General features: G+C 63.6%; 1 protein-coding gene across 1 annotated transcript in view; it reads left to right on the forward strand.

Moving 5' to 3' along the window:
- The first annotated feature begins 251 nt into the window (after nucleotides 1-251).
- Nucleotides 252-21,378, forward strand: part of GALNT9 (polypeptide N-acetylgalactosaminyltransferase 9) — an 83,589-nt gene continuing 62,462 nt past the window's right edge. The window contains exon 1 of the mRNA XM_047101050.1: nucleotides 252-492. Within this exon, the coding sequence (XP_046957006.1) occupies nucleotides 252-492 (241 nt within the window). The remainder of the gene's footprint in view (nucleotides 493-21,378) is intronic.

Below are 21,378 nucleotides of genomic sequence, written 5' to 3' on the forward strand. Positions count from 1 at the left end.
CAGCCCCCGGCCCCCGCCCGCAGCCCCCCTGCCGCAGCACTCCCCCCACCCCCCCCCCCCGCCCGCCCGCGCCCTTCCCCCACCGCGCCCGCAGCCCCCGCCCACAGCACCCCCCCCCCCCCCCGCGGCCCCGCGGTCAGCCGGGCTGGCTCATGGTCCCCGAAGCGGCGGGCCGGGCGGAGGCTCCTGCGGCCGCTGGGCCCACGGGGATGCCCCGCGGGTGAGGCAGCCCCCAGCTTCCAGCCGCGCTCATGGCGGTGGCCAGGAAGATCAAAACTTTGCTGACGGTCAACATCCTGGTGTTCGTGGGCATCATCGTCTTCTCCGTGTACTGCCGCCTGCAGGACCGCTCCGAGGGGCTGGTGCAGACCGTGCGCAGCGCCGAGCGCCGGGTGCGCAGCCGGCACGCCAAGGCGGGCGCGCTCGCCGACCGCGAGGCCATCCTGGAGCGTCTGGACCACCTGGAGGAGGTGGTCTACAACCAACTGAATGGTGAGCCCGGGCAGCGTCCCTCTCGGGACAGAGGGGCTGGACAGAGGGACCGGAGGGCGGGGAACTGTGTCCCGGCCACTGGAGCCCACACCGACCCCAGGGGCCTGATGGCCCCGCAGGGGCTGGGGTCAAACTCCTTCCGTGCTACTTCTGGAGGAGGCTGGGTGGGAGGCGGATAAGGAGGAGAAGGGCTCCCTTAGCAGAGAGCGGTGGCCTGGGTGACCGCTCATTCGTGCACGCACCCAGTGGACACTTGAGAGCCCTCCCCATCAGCCCACATGTGACGTCTCCAACTTACTCCCTGAGAGAACTTGAGAGAACTTCTGATGAAGCTCTACGACTTGCTTCAAGAGCAGGCGGTGTCCAGGTCGGAGGGTGAGGGGCAGCTTCTGCTTTTCCAGCAGCTGTGGGGGCGGGGGGCCCTGGCCTGCCGTCACCCCTCTGGCTCCTGGAAGACGCGGGCACTGGAGGGAGGGTAGTGCTGCCCTTCGGCGGTTGCCGGCGTGGTGTTCCTTGACGCCGGTGGGAAAGGTGCCTCCCTATGACCCCGGGCCTGTCCAGCCTCCCGTCCTGGGGACGCCTGCGGCTCCCTCCAGACAGTGTTGCTGTGGGACAAGCATGAGGCCGGGGGCTGGCGCCTCGTGGACAGATTGAGTCAGGGGTGCAGCAGGGGCTTGGCAGGTGTCAGTCACCTAGACGGACCCTGGGCCGTGGTGCGTGGGAGCCCACAGTCCTTGGGCTCTTCGTCAGCAAGCCCAGCGTCAGCGCGACGGAGGGTCAGTGTGACTGAGGGTCAGGGCCGCTGGCCGCGGCTGGGAGGAATGGGTGTTTTCCACCTGGGGAGGCAGCGGGCCGGATACGGTGGGTGCTGGTCCCCGGTCGGTCTCTGTGCTGAGGTACGAGGAGGAAGGACAGAAGTTTGTGTGTTTGCCTCATTAGTGGGCTTTTTCTGCCTGTTCTGTGCTGTCCTGCAAGTGAGCCAGCAGCTCCGCCAGCCTGGTCGGGAGGCATCGGCAGCAGGCTCTGGGTGGAGGTGTCTGGCCTGCCCGCCGGGGGGGGGGGGGGGGAGGGGGGGGAGGGGCTTCTCGGCCTTTCCTTCGGGAGGGCGCCCTGCGACCCAGGGGCTCGGTGACAGCTGGGATGAGGGGACCGTCCGCAGCCTCCCTCGCTGTCTGGGAGGCAGCCAAGCATCCTTCTGGCCTCCCAAGTGCCCCCTTGCCCCCCCCCCCCCCACCAGGACCCATGGCTCTCCCCCAGAGGTGCCTTTCACGAGTGAGCCGTGTGGCTTTTCTGATCTCTCCCACCGAGCCGCAGCCACGAGGGGAGAAAAGTTTAGTCCAACTGCCACTGCTGTTCCGATGTTGTGATTCATCCTCCGGAAGAGCCGTGCCCCGTGACAGCACGTAGCTTTACTGAAGTGTATTTGCCAGGGAGTTATGGTCTGTTTTATGGGGAGAGCCGGAGGATTATATAAAAACATTGGCAGCACGTCGGGTTGTGTAACATCTCGACGGCCGGCTCAGCACCGTGGGCTGTTCTCACCTCGCCCTTCAAGGTGAGAAGAAGCCAGGGTTCTCGGTGGCAGAGAAGCCCAGGACCTCTGACTGACCTTCCCGACGCTAGCGGGACAAGGGGAAGTGGTTCGGGAACGCGAGTGTCACCCCCTTGCTGACCCCGGCCTCCCCCGTGTCCCCAGTTCCCCTCTCCCCTTCCTCCACTCTTCACCCACCTTTCTCCAAATGTGCCACCGGCTCTCTCTCTGTCTGCCTCCCTCTCTCCGTCTCTGTCTGTCTCTGTGTCTCTGTCTCTCTCCCTCTCTCTCTCCTTGTGTCTCCCTATCCCTCTCCCTCCCTCTCTTTGTCTCTCTCTGTCACAGTCTCTATGTCCTTGTCCGTCTCTTTCTCTCCCTGTCCCCCCTCCCTGCTCTCCTCTGATGAGGCTCTTACACCCCACTTCGAGGCCGTGTACCCCACAAGGTGTCCCACCCAGGAGTCACTCAGTATTTGTTCCTGGAAATGACGAGACAGACAGTGCTTCCCTCATCCCAGGCTGGTCCCTAAGGGGGGGCCGCTACAGGGTTGACATTTGCTCACGAGAAGCCATTTGAAAGCAGTGCTCAGCCCTCCAAACGGGTACCGACTCCCGACTCCCCGTGTGAAAGGACACTGAAGAACACGGGGGGGGGGCGGGGGCGGTGCTCCCCATGGCTGCCTGTCCGCTTCAGATTCAGGAAATGTAGAGGAAATAATTCCTGGGAGTCTCCACCGAGTGTGGAAAGGAGAGGAAGGAATCCAAAGAAAATGACGTATCACTTATATTTCCTCTGCCCTGACTGCCTCCTGGAGACGCCTCTCCTGGCTCAGAGGGGCTGGTGGGAAGGAAGGGGTGTCCCAGGAGTGGGGCCGGGAGGCAGGACATTCTTCCCACACCCTTTCTTCAGCCGCTCTGGTGACCTTTACTCAGGATGTCCTGTGGACCTCAGCAAAGACCTAACAAATGGTGTACATAGATCCAAATTCACAGGACCTGGGAGAAAATATTCTTTAAGGAAATGCAATGTAGTCACATCCTGTATGTGCATGCGAGTTGCTTCTAAATTCAGTGCTCAAGGCAAGAAAAAAAATGCGTATAGCCAGAAATCATCCTTCTGGATATCTTAAATCACATCCATGGTTCTGTGGGTACGACTGGCACAGGGAGTCTCGTGAACGCGGTGTCTGGGAGCCTCTAAGCTTGGTGGCAAGAGGGAGGGAGATGTCCCCAGTCGGCCGCCTGGTCTGCAAGCCAGCCCCTGGGGGATGGGAAGGGCAGGAGAATTCTCCCGTGCTCCGGCCACATCGGCGGCTCTCTGTTGTCGTGGGCGTGACCCAGGTGAAGGCAGTCACCTCCCAGCAGACCTCGGACCTCGTGTGCAGCGAGGCCGGGCCTCCTCCCTGCACAGGGGAGGCCACCCACCACCCAGCCGCCCTGCTCCTTCCTGCCCCCCCGACGCGATCTTCCGACCCTTGGGGCCACGGTTCTGGGCGGAGCTGGGCCGGGCGCTGCCAGCCGTGGGGGGCCGGCTGCTTTAGAGGGAGGTACTTTCTACCGTGCAGAGTGCACGCGTCAATCCCTCCACCCCGACCCACCGCCGCCCAAACCCTGCAGTCGGGGGTCAAAGTGTGGGCCCGCTGTGCGGACGGCACACGAGAGCCCGCCGGAGAGTCCGGCCAGCTCTGCCCGCGCCCTGGGCCACTCGCGCTCGTCTGGGGAAGAGATGGTTTCGACGCTGCTCCCTCTCGAGCTCCAGCAATGCACGCGTGACCGGCTCCGTCTACACCGTATTTGTGGATGACGCCGGCCCTGACTCATCTGAGGGATTTTGTCTGTTTTACCCGCGGCTCTAACGCCCGGGGTCTCCGGCCGCATTGTGTGTGTACCTAGTGCTGTGGAGACGTTTGTGGAATGAGCGAGTGAGCGGACCTTCCTCTAAACCATTCATTGCTTTTGCATAAAGTAAATGTATTTAAAAACACAGGTGCACATCAGCACCACGCCCACAAGCAGAGGGGACCAAGCGACAATGACGAGACCGTGCAGGCCGTGAGGTCCACGGGGCTCTGAGCCCAAGCCCACTCTTCCTGAAACGGGAGATTCTCAAGTGAAAGACACGTGCAGGGACATACTAGCACGAAACCAAGACTCTCTCCTTGGAGAAACGGGTGATCCAGACCGTCTGGAAAAGGGAATCTGTCTCATGGTGGGAGTCGGTGTTATTCAACCCTATGTCCTTCTTTTCCCCCAAATCCTGTCCGGATTGTGGGTCCTTCCAGGACTGCGGCTGTGCCTTGGGAAGCCTGGTCTGTGGCAGACTGTGTCCCGAGGGGAAGCGGGTGGTCAGAGGCTAAGGGGCACATACCCACTGCAGCGGGGTCCCAGATTTCTGATCAGGAGGCGAAAATCCTACCGACAATCTGAGAGCGCTGAGGTTTTTTTTAAAAATCTTTTTTTTAATGTTTATTTTTGAGAGAGAGAGAGAGCGCATGAGGGGGCAGAGGCAGAGAGAGAGGGAGACACAGACTCTGAAGCAGGCTCCAGGCTCCGAGCTGTCAGCACAGAGCCCGACGCGGGGCTCGAACTCACAGACCGCGAGATCATGACCTGAGCCGAAGTCGGACGCTTAACCCACTGAGCCACCCAGGCGCCCCGCGCTGCGTTTTAATAATAAAACCCTAGTTGAGCTGCACAGAGGCTGTCGGGGTGGGGGTGAGGTGGTGATGCTGGATTTTTACCCGACGTTTGCCCTGGGCCTGTGGCCGCAGATGACACACGCACAGAGGTGTGCCTGTCTTCCACTGTGGTGTCTGCCTTAGCGATCGGCAGATATCACGGCCGAGAAGCTGAATTGGGGGAGGCTGTCCCAAGATTCCCCACCTGCTCTGAATGGTAGGTGGTCAGAACGTGCTCTCTGCCCCTCGGAGGCCCGGCTCAGGGTTTCAGAGGCTCTGCTAGAACAGAAGCCACGTGAGGCCCCTGAGGGTCTCACCGCCCCCCCCCCCCCACCTACTGTTTGCGTCACAAAAGGACGAGTGGATCGGATGGCAAGAGCCCACAGAAGAGGGTGCGGAGAAGGGGGTGGCTGGGGTCTGGGGAGAGCGCCCAGTGTCTGGCTGTCCCCCCCCCCGGACACCCCTCGCCCCCCGCCCCCAGCGCAGCCGCCCTGAGAGCCCCGTGTTTCTCGGGAGGGGTTCCCGGCTCTTCTGTGCACATAGGCAGGTCCGGGCTGGAAACGTTCCAGGACATTCCACTTGTTAGGGGGCGTGCGTTCCACAGAAAGCTTTCCTGTTCGTGGTGAGTTTTAGTTCCCCAGATGGCTTCCCGCTGGTTCCAGGCACCTTCCTAGCTTGCGTTTGCCCGGCCTCCTCCTCCCGAACCTGCTTTGTGAGCCGTGACGTCCCGCACCGCTGGCCTCAGCTGTCCAAGTGGCCGCGGCCGGAAAGACAGCTGTAGCTTGTTTGGGATGCGATCGAGGGTCCCGGCAGGGCAGCAGCGTGAAATCGGCTGGCCTTTTGCCCCTAGCGCTCCCAGCTGGAGCCCAGCCTCACGCAGGACGCTCGGGACGCCGGGACGGGGCTGCGGCTGTCTGGTGGGAACCGTCTTTCCCGCCTCCCAGCTGCCGTGGGCACAGTGCTGACAGCAGCCCGTGGTTACCGTTCATCACTCTGAGCAGGTGAACAGCACTTGGTTTTGCTCTTTTCCCTCCCCTCTGCCCGTGCATCTCAGCCTGCTGGGCCGGCCCCGGTCCCCGTCCAGCCACCGATGAGTCAGGACAGCCGAGGCCGCTTCCTGGACACAGCACTGAGCTCCAGGCAGCCCTGGCCCTTTGTGTCTGGGGGAATGAGACGCGGGGACGCTCCATCCCGTGATAAACATGGACCTCACCAGGCCTGGCTCCATACGGAGACCCCGCAGCCGCGCTGCTAGGAATAATTCATGCTGGTGATGATCCCCGCTCGGGAGGTGCGGGGCTAAGTGATTGCATTTACAATTCAGCTCCGAAATCTGCATATTTCAAAGGCCCTGCTTTCCGAAAAGACAGTTTATCCTTCGTTCGCTGGAAACTCGACAGAAATAACTGTCTGTGTGTTTCCATATCCCCCTGGAGGCATTCCAGGGCGGGACCCACGTCTCAGGACCAGGCTCCTGCTCCCACAGGGTCCAGACACCCTGGGAGGGAAAGCGGCCGGGAGCCAGAGGAGGGCAGCTCTATCCCAGTGGGATTTCCGTTCCCGGAACTCCGTCCAGGATCGCCAGGACCGAGATGGTCTCCCAGCCACCCAGCACGTCTAATTGCCGTCTAACTGCCATTCCCAGAAAGGAGAAACTCATTTCCCCGGTTGTTTGAAAGGCACTCGCGGCCGCATGACCTCGGTGTGGCCCCGCGTCCGACCGCGGCCTGTCTTCAGGAGGCAGTGCCGGCCGGCAGCAGGGCTCTCACACCGCGGGCCACTGCAGACCCTTCCTGGGACGGTCCCGTGACGTCCGCCCCGCACGCTGGAGGCCGCAGAGGCAGTGCGTAGAGAAGCCTCTCCAAGCCGAGGGTCCCCCTCCTTGCGTGAAGGCAGACTCAGTTACCCACGTGGCTGTTCATTCCCCTCGTGTTTAGTGAGCACCTGCTATGCTCCTGATGCCAAGTCAGGAGACGTAAGCGATTGGGACGCAGGTGCCCCAGGGAGGAAGGCCGACGAGGAACAGGGTCAGGCACGGGTGAGCGCCATCAAAAGGCAGTGCGATGCAGAGTGGGCGGGTGGACGGGGCGCTGGGCTGAGTCACGCCCCAAGGTCACGTCCACCCGGACCCTCGGAATGGGGCCTTCTGTGGAGACAGCGTCTTTGCTGAGGTGCTCAGTTCAGCTGAGGTCACGCTGGAGCAGGGCGGGCCCCGGTCCAGGGACCTATAAGGACAAGGGTGTCCTTGTAGGAGGCAGAGAGGCACGACGGGGAGGAGAGGCCGCGTGGTGGTGGAGGCGGGGACAGCGACACGTCCAGGAGCCAGGACGGGGGGGTGGAGGGCCTGGCCCTTGGCCTCCACCCGAGGCGGTGGGGGCACGTCCTTCTGTCTAGCTGGTTGGCTTCGAAAGCACATCTCACTCGGCTCCTGGGACTCAGATGCGATCTGCACGAGGCTGAGGCCCTGCCGGTTATCAGGCAGAAGACCAGGGCCTCCCCGGGGGCTGGAGGGGCCGGGCGGCCTGGGGTCCGCGTGCGGCCTCTGCCAGGCCTTCCCCAGCCGGCACTGTCACATTCGGATGGGTCTTTCCTGCCCGTGCCCTGCGGGACACCGGTGGCTGAGCAGGGACCAGAGGCCGGTGTGCGCGCCCAGTTGTGGCATGGGGAATGTCCGGACGTCGCCCAGTGTCCCCCAGAGCAAGATCACCCCCGTGGAGACCCCCGTCTCACCCAGAGGAGCCGGCCTGAGCGGGGGGCCGCCCCCGCGCCCAGCGCGATTCAACCCACTCTGTGGAAGGTGCGGGATCCTACGGCCACCGGGAAGGTGCCGTTGAGACCGTCGCCTTTCCAGTGCCACGGAGAGGGGTCTCGGTTCCATGCCGCCCTCGCCAGGCCCCCTCCAGACACACTCGCCTTCCCCCGCCCCCCAGCTGTGGCGGGAGGTTCCAGCTGTTCTAGCTGTGGCTAGGCGTTCACAGCCGCGCTGGTTTTCTTCTCTGCGGGCTGACACTTTGGACAAACGCTACAGGCTTCCTATTTTTGGTAATGACAGGTCACCTGTTTAAGAAACAAATGGGGCTGCTGAGCGGCTGACCGCGAGGGCATCCGGTCTGGGAGGGCGGCGTCCCCCCCGGGGTCGCGGACAGGTGGCCGGGACGGATGGAGGGAGGCTCTCTCCAGCCTTTCTGCGACCGTCTGATGGAACGCAAGTAAGAAAATAACGTAGCCGCTAGTGCAGACGTGGTGTGGGAGACATCCTGCCGTCGGGCGCCGGCACTTGTCAGCCACGTGGACTTGGGGACATCACCGTGGGATTCTCCATCTCCTCAGGCCTCAAAGGAGGCTTATCGGTTCTGGCTTCGGTTGAGATCTTTGATCTTCAAGGGGAAGAAAACTCAATCCTGACAGACGGGACTCCAGTAGGGCTCGCTGGCCCCTGGGACTGCAGGATTCAGTGGCTGGCGTCAGGTGAGGCTTGAACCAGCAGCCTGGCCCTTTCTGCCCACCCTCGGGGGAGCCTCAGCTTTATGTCTCTCCTGGAGCTTGGGTTCCTGAAGCACAGGACACTGAGAATGGGAAAGAGGGAGTTTCCGCGAGACATCAAGGACGGAGATGCTAGCTCCCACACTCCATGCCTTCTCGCTCAGCCTGCTGTCCGCTGGGCGGTTCTGGGAGTCCCCCCCCCCCCCCCCGCACTGAGAGGCTCCCCGCACTGCAGGCAGCACCTGTGGTCGTCAGGTCAGGACGCACCGGCCACGTGGGCCTTCCCAGGGGACTCAGAGACCTCAGCTGTCGGCCTTCCATGTTTTAGTAAATAAGCTAAGGGCAAATAGTTCCTTAAACCGCGGCCCCAGGGCCTGGCAGCATGCGGGGGGGGGGGGGGGGGGGGGCAGTGCGCATGCGCGGCGTCAGGCCTGCGGCGGGGCCTCGAGAAGCAGCCCCAGTGCGGCCAGGTTACAAGCGGGGCTCGGCTGCTGGCCCAGCTTGGGGGCCCAGGGGCGTGGGCTGCGGGGGTGCGTGGGGGAAGGCAGGGGGCGCGGGGGTGTGGGCTGCAGGGGTGAGTGGGGGGAGGCGGGGGGTGCAGGGGCGTGGGCTACAGGGGTGCGTGGAGGGAAGGAGGGGCGTGGACTGTAGGTGTGTTGGGGGAAGGCAGGGGAGATGGTGGGGGCGTAGGGGTCGTGGGGGGTGGGGGTGGGGCTCCGGGACGAAGGTCGGGGAGACGCCTTGGCTGTGGGGGTCTTAGCAGTGGGTGGGCGGCCTTGCCTGGACGACACCGGGAGGTCTGGAGCGGCTGGGGTCACGGCCGGTCCGTGAACTTTCGGGATTAGTAGCGGGAACCGGGGAAGAGAGCTCGAGGCAGGCTCGCCGAGACCCCGGCCCGTTTTCGACGTTTGCAGGTAGCGCGTTGACGCTTTCCACACTGCGGGCGCGTCCTGCTGCCCACAGGAAGGCGGGGCTTCTAGAAATGTGGGTTCTCCCGGACCGCGGTCCAGGAGTCCAGGCATTTAGAGTCACTGACAGACACCTTCTTATAGGCGGTGGGGGCCTCTTGGCTGCTGTCCATGAGGGCTGGGTCCTCTGCTGCCCCTCGAGGCCCCCCGGGGGTCGCAGTGGACATGTCGGCCTGCCGTTGGCCCTGAGAGGGAGGCCTCGCAGGATGGCTTGGCCCGGCTTGTTCTGGACGCCCGGGTATGCTGGTCACACGGCGGGCCCCTCGGCATCTGGCGGTCAGCAGGCTGGGGTCCACACGTCCACCACGGGAAGCCCAGGGCAGGGCCTGCGGGGCTGGGGTGGGGAGGGGGGAAATGCCCGGCACCCGTGTGGCGTCCGTGTAGGCAAACCCGCGAGCCAAAACTCAACTGCTTTTCACGTAAACACAAATAATATTTTTCATGGTGTAAACCTCAAACTTCCAAGAATACATCTGCAGGGTGTTCCCGGGAAGGCCAGAGGTTTTTGCTCAAAATGCACTAAGGGGTCAGTCCCAAGGGTGTGCCCAGGTCCGCTGGGGCAGTGCAGTGGCTCCGGTGACCCCACAGTGGCTCCGCCCATGGCCCGCCGCCCGGGTCCCAGCTGGCGGCTCTCTCGGTGCCGTGTTCCAGGCAGAGCTCCGGACACCAGACACGCAGCAGCAAGGCCACGTGTGGACCCCACCCTCACGGTTCGCGTGTCCTGTGAGGACAGAGGGGAGACACAAGGATAAGCAGGTTTAATTTCCTCTTGCTGAAACCAGTTAGCACAACTTAGTGGCTCAACGCGGCACATAGCAATTTTCTTGGTTCCGGAGGCCTCTTGGGGCTAAAGGCGGGACGTCCTGAGTGCTGGCTCCTTGTGGCCCGGGGGGGGGGGGTCCCAGTGTCCAGGCACCTGCTTCTGGGGCCATGGCCCTTCCTCCGTCACAGGCAGCAGTGTGGGCCTCTGCACCCCCCCCCGTCTCCCTCCACACCTCCCCCCGTCCCTGCCCAGTCTCCCTCTACTGCTCCCCTCCTCTCTCCCTCCCTGTCTCTCTCTTCCACTTGCCAGGTCCCTGTGCCCACATCCACATGCCCGCATAATCCAGGACAACCTCCCCAGCCCCAGGTCAGCTGGTCGGCGACCTTACTCTCTTCGCCACACAACCCAACACATCCCCAGGCTCTGGAGCTGGGACGTGAGCGTCTTTGGGGACGTGTTATTCTGCCGACCACAGTGGGCAAACTCTGCTGACACAACACTGAGGAGCAAACAAAATAAGGCGGGGAGGGGGGAAGGGCAGAGCTGGCGGGTGACACCGGTGTCGTTGCCGGGTGCCCAAGGAGGCCTCAGGAAGAGACTGAGTAGTGTCAGGTGAGGGCGGGACATGCTCCGGGCCCAGCAAGTGCCAAGGTCCTGGGGCCGCGTGTGCCCAGTGCGTTGGCGGGATGGCTGGAAAGCAGGTTCGGGGGGTGGGGTGTGCTGGAGACTCACATCTGGGCGCCCCGGGCACCCACCCGGGGCTGCCGTGACGACCTCCACCCACCAGGCGGCCTGTGTGACAGTAGCTCGTTGTCTCACGGTTCTGGAGGTTGGAAGTCCAGGACCAAGGTGCTGGCGGAGCTTCACACGGCCTCTCCTCTGTGTGCACACGTTCCTGGGGTCTCTCCCTCCGGGAGGCCACGGTCCTCACACGGTCCTGCCGCTTGCTCGCGGGGGCAGGTGACCCGATGAGGTCGGTTTAGCGGAGGGGGGCGGGTGCAGGGGAATTAGACTCGGCAGGCGCCGTGCTCTGCGGTGAAGCAGGGACTCTGGGCCGCACCGGGGACGTGTGGGGCCAGGCGGGTCTCCGCGCGGGCCGCCTCCCAGCTCTGGACGCGGACGCGCTGTGCCCGACGTGGAACAGCACCGCTGGCCTCCGCCGGCCCGACGCCAGGGCACCCCTGCCCCGGTTGTGACGCCCACAGTGTCCTCAGGTGCTGCCAGGTGTCCCCTGGGGGCACCCCTCGCTGAGAACGGGGTGCACAGGTCAGTGCCGCAGAGGGGGTGTTTCTGAGACGGGACAGGGCACCAAGGCGGCGGGGGGGGGGGGGGGCGGTGTTCGTCCGGAGCGCGTGACGCTGACGAGACCCCAGCGCCACAGGCCAGTTCTGGGGCAGCCGACGGGGCGGGAACCTGGGTGTCTCTTCCGATTCTTCCGTTTTCCCGGGGAGGCAGGAAGCAAGGTCCTCAGCTGAGGCTGCAGGTACCGATCACGCTCCCTCCTTCCCCTCTTGTTAAAGCGGGGCCACAGCCTCAGCCGGGTGTCTGAGAAGAAAGCGTGTCAGGTGGTGCTCGGTCAGTGCCCTTGGGCTCCGAATAGGGACGTCCCACGGTGCGGACACGGGGCGCTGGTCTGCCAGATGGGGGTGGGTGGTCAGTGTTTACCAGACGGGGTGCCCACTTTGTAGGGGCCGGGGGAGGGGTTGGGGGGGGGCAAGAGCCTGTCTCCTGCCTCCACCCCCCTCCCAGGGCGGTTCCATCCGGGTATGACAGGTGGGAGGCCCCCGGGGGACGTGCCCAGGGGAGGGGCCGCCCTCCTCGGGCCCCTCCCGGCCTCCACCAGGACGGGGCCTTGCTCACAGGGGCCAGGCTGTTGGCTGGGCCTCTGTCCTAGGCGTTTTCCTCACACCTGGTGGCAACAGCAGCCAGGAGCGTGTGCACCACCGAGGGCCCGGGGCCCTGACCACGCCGCCCCCACAGAAGCCTGTGACATCCCCAGGGTCCCTGCCCCGTACGCCTCCCCAGAGGCGGGCGAAGACACCGGCTTAGATCAGCGTCCGGTATCACAGCTCCTGCCTCTGACGGCAAGAAAGGGAACTATTTTTACTTTCCACGGAGTAGTTTGGTCAGATCGGCTCTGCGTGTAGCCCCCGTCTGAAACCAGCAAGCCTTGATTTTATTTCAGAGAAACGGCCCGGCTTATGCGAGGGACCGTTTTCACACTCTTCCGAGCAGACTGTGGAAAATGCCTGTTAATATTCTGTGTGCTTGAGCACTTAGCAGCGGGCACGGACAAGCGCGCTTATCCTAATTGGGAGGAGGGAGAGTCTGGTGTGGGGACGTGGGCCGCGGAGCCAGGTGGCCACTTGGGAGCTGGAGTCACCCCAGCCCTCACCGTCCCGCTCGGCTTTCTTCCTCGCTTCTGGTCCCTTCACCCGCGAGACGGCTTGAAGCCGCGTTTGTCTCCCGGCACTGCTCCCAGAATGGGGGGAGAGGAACAAGCCCCACGTGTGGTCCCCGCTCAGCAGGACTGGCTGACGTGGCCCAGCCTGCAAACCCACGGTGCACCCATCTTCCGGACACCTCCACCGGGCCGACCCCGTTTCTGACGCGGCCCACCCTGCCGGGAAATGCGCGGCGCCCAGGCTTCCTGGGGAAGTTGGGGCGGGGCGCCAGGGAGTGGTTTCTCCAGTTCACGCTTCTGTCACAGAACCTGTCGGCGCGGAGCTTAGGACGGTGCTCAGAGCACGCACCTCTGAGCACCTCTGCGTGCTCTGAGCACCGTCCTCTGAGAGTTTCCAGCCAGGCGGAGGCGGCCGGTTACCGGGAATGCCGACATCCGAAGCAGCACGAGAGAGCGGCCTGTGTTGAGGGGGCAGGTCAGGGGGGGCCGGGAGTTAGGTGGACCTGGGTCCAAACCCCAGCCGGACGGCCTCGAGCAGTCCCTTCGTCTCCCTGAGCCGTGGTTTCCACATCCGTGAACTGGGAAGAACGATTATCCTTCTGCAAGAGGACTTTGAGGAAATTCGATAAGGTAATGCCTAAGTGTTTAGCAAAGTGCCTGACACATAGCTGGTCCTCAGAAATGGGAGCAAAGACAAAGGAAGGCAAGCAGTTGAGATTGGGTGGTATTGGGACAAACGGATGGCACGATGCCTGACACGAAGCAGGTTCTCAGTAAATATTTGTTCACTGGATGGATGGATGGGGGATGGGGGATGGATGGATGGGCGGGCGGGAGAGTGGATGGATGGGTGGATAGGGAGAGGACCTTGCACAGTGAGCAAAGTCAAGTGTCAAGGAAGGGAAGCAAGTATCCCGAGTGGCCGGAGGAGGGCAGGAGGCCAGGAAGGCAAGTCGGGCCCGAATGCACCCACGTGCGGGCAGATAGCCTGCCAGGCACAAGTGTGGGTCTGATAGCCTCACGTCCAGCGTGGCCCAGAAGGGTGGCCCCCTCTGGGGGCAGAGACGTGCGACCATAGGCACTGCCCACGACCTCAAGAAGCCCTTGCCGCCCTGCGCACAGGGGTGTGGGGCGTGTTCTCTGTCCCAGGGCTGCGGAACTCAGGGCGGGCTCCTTCCCGACCTCCAGAACAGCTGTGCAGGGACACGACGGGAGAAGACGGCATAGGTGTTTGAGTCCTGCAGAAGTCATGCGGACAGGTTCCAGACCTTCTCCGTCTCCTCTCTCCGGAGGTCCTGCCGGCCGCTGGAAGGGCGGACACCCAGCTCTGGCCTCTCTCTCCCCGACCTGGGGCCTGCGGGGTCACGGGCACTCAGTGAGGACCAGCTGAGGTCAAGTCTTGTTCACGTCAAGGGCAGCTCCTCTAGCCCGGGACTTTGTCCACGACCGAGGGCCCGGTGGCTGGAGGGGTCTCTGGGGAACTGAGGGGACCCGCTAGGGGAGTGTGGGTCCCGTGAGGGAGGCACCGGCACCTTAGCTCAGGTGGGGAAACTGAGGCTCACACGGCTTGAGTATTTTGCCCACAGTTGGGATGTGGGTGCAGGTGGGGTTTGAACTCTGGTGGCTTGGCCGTAGCTGACAAGCAGAGCTCACCCAAGCGCATTCCGGCTCTGTTTGGGGTGGGTGGGTGGGGACGTGAGCTGGGCCAGGAACGGGTGAGGGTTTGGGCCTGGCCCCGCGGCCATGAGGGACGTGTTGCTGCCCCGTGGGCTCGGGTCTGGGGAGATGCGGGTGCGAGGTGTAGACGGGCTCTGAGTCGAGACGGCAGAGTTGGTGCCGGAGGGACTGAGGTCTCGGGGGCCTGCGGTCTGCGTGAGAGGAGGACGCGAGTGGGGGGCAGAGGTGGAACGCAGTGGGCTGGACGTCTGTGCCCCAGATTCCCACACGAGAGACCTCTCCCCGAGGGCACGGCTTTAGGAGGTGGGTCTCTGGGGGGTGATGGGGCTGGAGGTGGTCCTGGGGGCGTCCCGTTGTAAGAAGAGGAAGAGACGGCATATCCCTCTCGGGCTCTGAACACACGCGTCTGGGACAGCCATTAAAGGCACGGCGAGAAGGCGGCCGGGGAACAGGCTCTGACCGGGAACCAGACGGGACCTTGGTCTGGATGCCCAGCCTCCAAGGGCTGTGACAAACAGAGGCGTGTAAGCGCCCAGTCTGCGGTGTGTTTTCTGGCAGCCCAGGCGGGCATTCAGCCCTGCGCTCACTCGTTCCTGCGCCCACTCGTTCCTGCGTGCATGCATTCTCTCACGTTTAGGCGCTCGGTGAGCACCTACTATGGACCAGGTCCTGGGGCTGCGGGAGCCAGCAAGGCAGGCAGTCCTGCCCTTGGAGGTCGGGAGGCAAGGTGAAGGAGGGGCCGGATCCTCTGTCCTCGGCCAAAGGGGCTCCCGGACAGACCCAGCCGGACTCTCGGCTCTTTGGGGTCTGGCCCTGCATCCCCACTGCCGTCCCCAGAGCGCGGGCCCTGGAGCTCCTCCTGTTCGTGACCCCCAGGGCGGAGCTGGGCCCACGGGACCACACTTCCCGGGAGATTCGGTTGGGATCTGAGCGGAGAAGCCAGGCCGGTGGAGGCAGAGCGCACCCCTCAGAGGCTCGGGTGGGTGTGGGGAGGGTGGGGCCCGACCTCTCCCACCTTCCGGACAGCTTCCCTTGGGGGCCGCTGAGCGACAGGACGCCCCAGTGTCCCCGTGCCCGCTCCTCAGGAATCGGGGGGCCCGGGGCGGCCGCGTGACGCGTGACGCTCCACACGCCTACGACGTGCCCGAAGGAGCCAGAAAATCCGTTCTGCCAGGTGTTTCCAGTCTCTCCTGATTTCGTGTGCTTTGGCCCCATAAATATTCACGTCAGGACACTCTACTGGGCTCGGAGAATATGTCTCGCAGGTTCTCCACGTTCTGCACAATTGTCATGACTTCACAGTTTCAGAAGGGCAGTCCGTCTTTGGCCGCTGACCAGGTAGTGGCTGGGGTCCCCAGGGAGCCTTAACAGACCGTCCGAAATGGAAGGAGCCGCTGTGCGTGGAGAGAGTGGGTGCGCGGAAGCCGGGGGCAGGGACCTCGGCCGCAAAGCCAAGCGGGCTTCTCAGCCATCAGAATCAATAGCGGGCGTGCTGGGCTGGCCTACATTTTCATAGGGCGGGGAAGAGGGGGGCCGGGGGCTGCGGGGTGCTCTGCTCCCTCCCGTTTCCCCGCCACCCCCCCCCCTCCCCGTGAAGGCTGCCGCCAAGGCCGAGGGTGCAAGAGGGTACGGCCCGGAGCCTGGCAGGTGACGGGTGGTGTCTCCACCGAGAACCGCGGGGTCCCACGTGCCGGGCGACCTCAGGAGCGGGAGACCGACGGCGAGGGTAGTGCGGGCACCACAGCCAACGGCAGCCGGTCCCGTCTCTGCCCGGGTGCCCTGGCGCGCGAGGCATGCGTGGTGACGGGCGGGGAACGTCAGGGGGGCGGGATTTCTGCACCTGCCCTTCCAGGCTCCCGGGCTGTGAGGGGGGCCGTGTGCCCCACTTAGGGGGCCTTCCGGACCTCTGACTTCTGTCCCCCACCGCGCCCCCCACCCCCGTGTCCTTGAAATGTCAAGTTCGCGGTGTTCAGGACAGCCCCTCCCCCACCCCCAGAAGCACACTCACGTCACCCTCTCCCTTTTTTTCTCATTTGTCTTCCCCTCTCGTCAGAGATCCGCTGGTTTTTAGCAGTTGGTGTTTCCGACCCGGGGCTCCTGGTGGATTTCAGGGTAGCGGGTCAGCGGGCTGCCCCTGGGAGCCCCTGGGTGCTGGCTGAGCGTGCGCCCTCCCAGCCTCCCCGCCCCCCCCCCCCCCAGGCCCTACCCTCTGCCTCTTCCTCAGATTAGCTTGTGACCGGCAGCCTCTCCATGTGGGCCGTTTCCTCTCGGAATATTGGCTTGAGTCACGGTGGCAGATGGGATCCGTGACTCAAACAAGCTGCGAGCTTGAAAGCCACGCTTCCTCCCGAGCTGAAAACTCACGGCCGCCCACGTTCGCCAGGTACCCTGTCTGGAAGGCGTGGGTTGGCAGGTGTGAAGTCACTCTTCTGGGAGGGGGCTGGAAGAGGCCCCTGGACGGCCTGCCCCGTCCTTGTGTGTGTGTGTGTGTGTGTGTGTGTGGAGGGGGGGGCAGCCTGGCTCCCTCGCTCTGGGACCGCACACAGGGTCCTGACTGCGTGGGGCCCGTTCTTCTCGGGGACGCCGAGCCCAGGGGACTGGAGGCCATCCTCAGGGGCCCAGCCCCATTTCATTCTAGCCTCTCCCTTCCTATTGTGCGGCCCTCGGCCTCGTGGTCACATGGTGGCTGCTCCAGCTCTGGGCATCGAGTCCTAGCTCCAGGCAGGAGAAGGGGGGAAGGACCGCAGACAAAGGCAAACAGACGTATACACCTGCCAAGTCTGTGCCTTTTAGACACATTTCCCAGAAATTTCACCCAGCAAATAGATCTTGGTCACTGGCCACCCCTGGCTGCAAGGTCAGCCCGGGGAGGCGAGCGTTTTAGCTGAACTCATTTCTACCCCAAACTGCTGGCCAAGCATCCATAGTGTCTACCACGATCCCTTTACCTAGAACCTCTCCCCTCCTCCCCCTCCTCCCCCTGCTCCCCCACCTCTGCCCTGCTTTCTCTCCCCCCTCCCCACCCCCTCCTCCCCCGACCTATGCCCCCTTCCCTCCCCCCAACCCCTCCTCCCCCTCCTTCCCTCCTCTCCCCACCTCTGTCCCCCCTTCCCTCCCCCTCCCCAACCCCTCCTCCCCCTCCTCCCCTCCTCTCCCCACCTCTGTCGCCCCTTCCCTCCCCCTCCCCAACCCCTCCTCCTCCTCCTCCCCCCACCTCTGCCCCCTCTTCTCTTCCCCTCCTCTTCTTTTCCCACTCCTCCCCTCCCCCACCCTCCCCTCCCCTCCTCGGTTCCCTCTCCACCTCCTCCTTTCACTCTCTTCTCCTCCCCCACCCTCCCTCTCCTCCCCTCCCCCACCTTCTCCCTCCTCCTCTTCTTTTCCCTCCCCCACCCTCCCCCTCCCCTTGTCCCTCCTCCTCCCACACCTGTCCTCCCCCTCCTCTTCTCTTCCCTCTCCTCCCCTCCCCTCCCCTCCCACACCCTCCCCCCCTCCCTCCCCCCGTGTGAGTGTCCTGTTGGCTGCTGTAACAAGTGACCACAAATGCGGTGGCTTCAAACAACAGGAATTCATTCTCTCACACTCTGGAGGCTGAAGCCTGAAATCCAAGTGCTGGAAAGTTGACTCCTCCTGGAGGCTCCGAGGGAGACTCTGTTCCAGGTGTCTCTCCAGCTCCTAGTGGCCCCTGGCAATCCTTGGCTTGGGGACACCTGACTCCTTCTGTCTCCGTCATCGTGTGGCTTCTCCGGTGCGTGTGTGCCTCTCTGAGCCCTCTCTGAACTATCGGGATACTTGGCGTTGAATTTAGGACCCACCTTAATCCCGGACGGTCTCATCTCAAAGTCCTTACCTTAGTTACGTCTGCAAAGACCCCATTTCCAAATAAGGCCACACTCGTGGGTTCCAGCTCCTGGGGCCCCCGTTCCACCCACCGCCCTCCCCAGCCGTCTAAACCAAGGCATAACCTCTCAACCTCGAGGCAGCCGTGTAAAACGGGGGGGGGGGGGGACGGGGAGCTGCCCTCCTGCACTAGTGTAAGGCTGGACCCTTCCGAAGGGGCTGGGAGCTCAGGCTTGCACATGAAACCTCTCGGGTTGAATTCCGGGGCCCCGGGGGGCAGTGCCGCTGAGACTCGCTCTGAGCCCCAAGCCCCTCTCAATGCTTCCGTGTCGGCGGCTCTTCATGACGTGCCCGGGCCGTCCACAGAAACAGCTGTCTGCCTCCCGCAGCCTCTCTGCTCTAAGGGCGTCTTGCGGCGTGTAGGTCCCTCCCGGACGACCCAGGACCCTCTGCGTCTCGGGGTCCTGACGGTGATCCCATCTGCAAGACCCATTTCCCACCAGGGCGACGCGGCCACGGGTTCCGGGGATCTTTGGGAGCCGTCACGTAGTCTCCCACACCTGTGCTGACAGATACAGACCTTTGGTACCTTAATGCTAGTTTTCCGGACCGCGGCTGGGCTGCTGCCTTCTCTTGAAAGCCTGGAAGGTCTGGGGCCTCAGGCTGGGTGAGGTCTGGAGCACGGGGGCACCCACCCCTGGCCCCGTGACGCGGGTGCCGAGGGACAGTGTCCCCGGTCTCGTGAATCGAGAGAAAGCGTCTGGGCAACGGCCCCAGTCCCACAGCCGGGAGCCCCAGTGCGCCCCTGACGGCCGGGGCCCCACGGGTCACCACGTGTGAGTAGGCGCTTTCCGGGGGGGGCAGGCACAGCCGTCTCCTCGCCGCGATGGCTTCCAAATTACCTCACGTGCTCAGAAAGCGCGTTCCCTCAGGTCACACGACAGGAGCTTGAAATGACTGTTCCCTAGCAGTGACCTCTGTGCACTTCAGGAGCACGCGCGCCCCTCCGGCGACCCCGGAGAATAAAGCGGGAGGAGCCCTGTGTTGCAAGGAAGCTCCTTCTCCGAAAAGCCAGGTCCCTGCCTCTGAGGCCAAACCCACCTCACGGAGCGAGAGCCCCAGAGCAGAGAATGTTCCGGAAGCTGTGGGTTCTCCGACCTTGGTAATTCGCTTTCCTGGCCAGGGGCCTAGCTTTGTCGCCTCCACCCAGGCCCCGACCGTCTGGACCCCCGGGAGAGCCACTGTCTAAGCAGCCCCTGCCGAGGCTGGCTGTTGTGCCCGAGCCGGCCGGGCTCCCGTCCACCTGCTCCAGGATGGAGCACACCTGAGTGGGGGGCCTCCTTCTGTGTAGACAAAACCGGCCCTCAAACCCTTTCTTCTGGACGCTCGAGATACCAGGGGAGGGGGCGCTCCCTCCTGGCGATTTAACCCACTGAGGCACAGACCGACCGTCGGCCGCTCTGTGTCCAGCGGGAACCTGGGTGGGGACAGTGGGCTGCATAGGCGACGACCACACCGTGTGCGGGAGGAGGCTGGCCCCGGGAGAGCTGGAGCCACGCGAGCTAACAAACAGCTGCAAACACGCAGGACGTGTCAAGCGACGTGTATCTATCCGTTCGACAGGCTCTCACGTGGTGGTTCAGAAGGCAATTGTTGATTATAATTGCGTTTTGCATACGATCACGGGGGAGACACTTTTGGCAATGATTTCAAGGAAGCAAAAAGCAGAACGTGGACTTCTCCAGCCAGAGGACTGAGTGCGGGCACGTCCCGCGGAGCCTCTCCTAGGGCAGCGTGGTCACCGGAGCCCGAGACGCTGGAGAAGCCGGGGAGGGCTCAGTCCTCGTGGGGTTCCTGCCGACCTGAAGAAGGTTCCGGAATGCCTGCTGGAAGCTCACTTTTTGAGAAGGCATCAGGCCCCTCTTGGATGTGAAAGGGGTCCCCCGGATGCCCGCAGCCAGGACTTGCTTTCGGTCTGGGCGCCGTGATATGGCCGGACTCACCCTCCACGGCCAGCCGCTCCGTCCTCCCGCCACACGGGCCGTGGGTGTTTGCACCGTCGTCCTCGTCTCCAGCCCGACCGGGAGGGCCAAGGGCTGGGGAGGGGCGGCCCCACGGACGGGGGAGCCTCTTTGCCTGCGCAGGGGCGAGTGTCCACCTCACGCACCTGCGGCTCGCCCAAGAGCATCTGGCCCTGCTGCCGCGAGGCGAGGCGAGGCGAGGACGCGCCGTCTGGAACGGTGCCGATAGGAACAGGTCGTTGTAACGAATATCCACGATGGCAAAGTGGAAAGTTGGTGACCGTGACTGGTTCCCTCTAAAATTCTCTGGGGCGCCTGGGTGGCTCAGTCAGGTAAGTGTGCGACTCTTGATTTCTGCTTGCGTCACGATCTCGTGGTTCATGAGTTCCCGCCCCACAATGGGCTCCGCACGGAGAGCGAGGAGCCTTGCTTTGGATTCTGTGTCTCTCTCCTTCTCTCTCCGCCCCTCCCCCACGCACCATCTGTCTGTCTCTCTCGAAAGTAAATCAAAATAAACTTTAGAAAGTAAAATAAAGTTCTTCTTTCAGGTTTTAAAGTTTAAAGCACGCGGGTAGGAGGCCATGCAGCCACTGTGAGCTTCAGGGGTCCCCTCTAGGAAATGGGGTGAGAAAAGCACGTGGTGTAGGGCCCGTCACGGGGAGCAGAGGAAGCCCCATCGGCCACTGGCCAGTGTAACCACCGACAGCTGTCCCACCAGCCTGTGACCTGCGGAAGTCCCAGAGTCACGGGTAGGAGGTGTGGCTTCTGTTTGCGTTGAAGTCCTTGGACAGACGTTTCAAAGGCCGAGCTGACGCATGCAAATTTCCCATTGTTGTCAAAATCACATCGCATTCGAGGATGGAACCAAGAGTTTGGGGCCCCGATTCCGATACAGGAGGAAGTGGAAAATTGCTCGCGGGAAAAACCACCTCTCACTCTGGTTGAGGAGGTGCCTTTGTGATCCGCACCCACATCTGCCCGGGAGGGTGGCCCGAGATGGGCTGCGCTGAGCGCTGTCCGATGCACGGCTCCCGTCAGTGTGTCCGGTTGTCCCAGCTGACGCAGGTCTGGGTGGCAGACCGGTCGGTCTGCGCCCTGGCCTCTTGGAGCTGCCCTGACAAAGCACCACACACAGCGACGGCTGGAACAGCAGACGGCTGGAGGCCAGAAGCCTGAGGTCCAGGCGGGGCGGGGCCCTGCTCCCTCCACAGACTCCCTCCAGGGTGCGTGCCGCCTCGTCCGGCTCCTGGTGGCCCCGTGTGTTCCTTGGCTCGTGGCCGCGTCCCTCCAGGCTCTTCCTCGGTCGTCCCGTGGCCATCTTCTCTTTGTGTGTGTCTGTGTCCGAAATCCCTTCTTCCTATGAGGACCCCAGCCATTGGGTTAGGACGCACCTCAATTCAGGATGACCTCATCTTAAGTAGTTACCTCTGCAGAGACCCCTTTCCAAATAAGGCCACGGCCACGAGTCCGGAGCACCAGGGCCCAGCCGTGATTCAACCCACACGGCCGCCGGGCCTGTGGGTCA

The sequence above is a fragment of the Lynx rufus genome, unplaced genomic scaffold (assembly GCF_022079265.1).
Source record: "Lynx rufus isolate CCGP_SWC_20201006 ecotype Redwood Valley unplaced genomic scaffold, mLynRuf1.p SCAF_55, whole genome shotgun sequence".
NCBI lineage: Eukaryota > Metazoa > Chordata > Mammalia > Carnivora > Felidae > Lynx > Lynx rufus.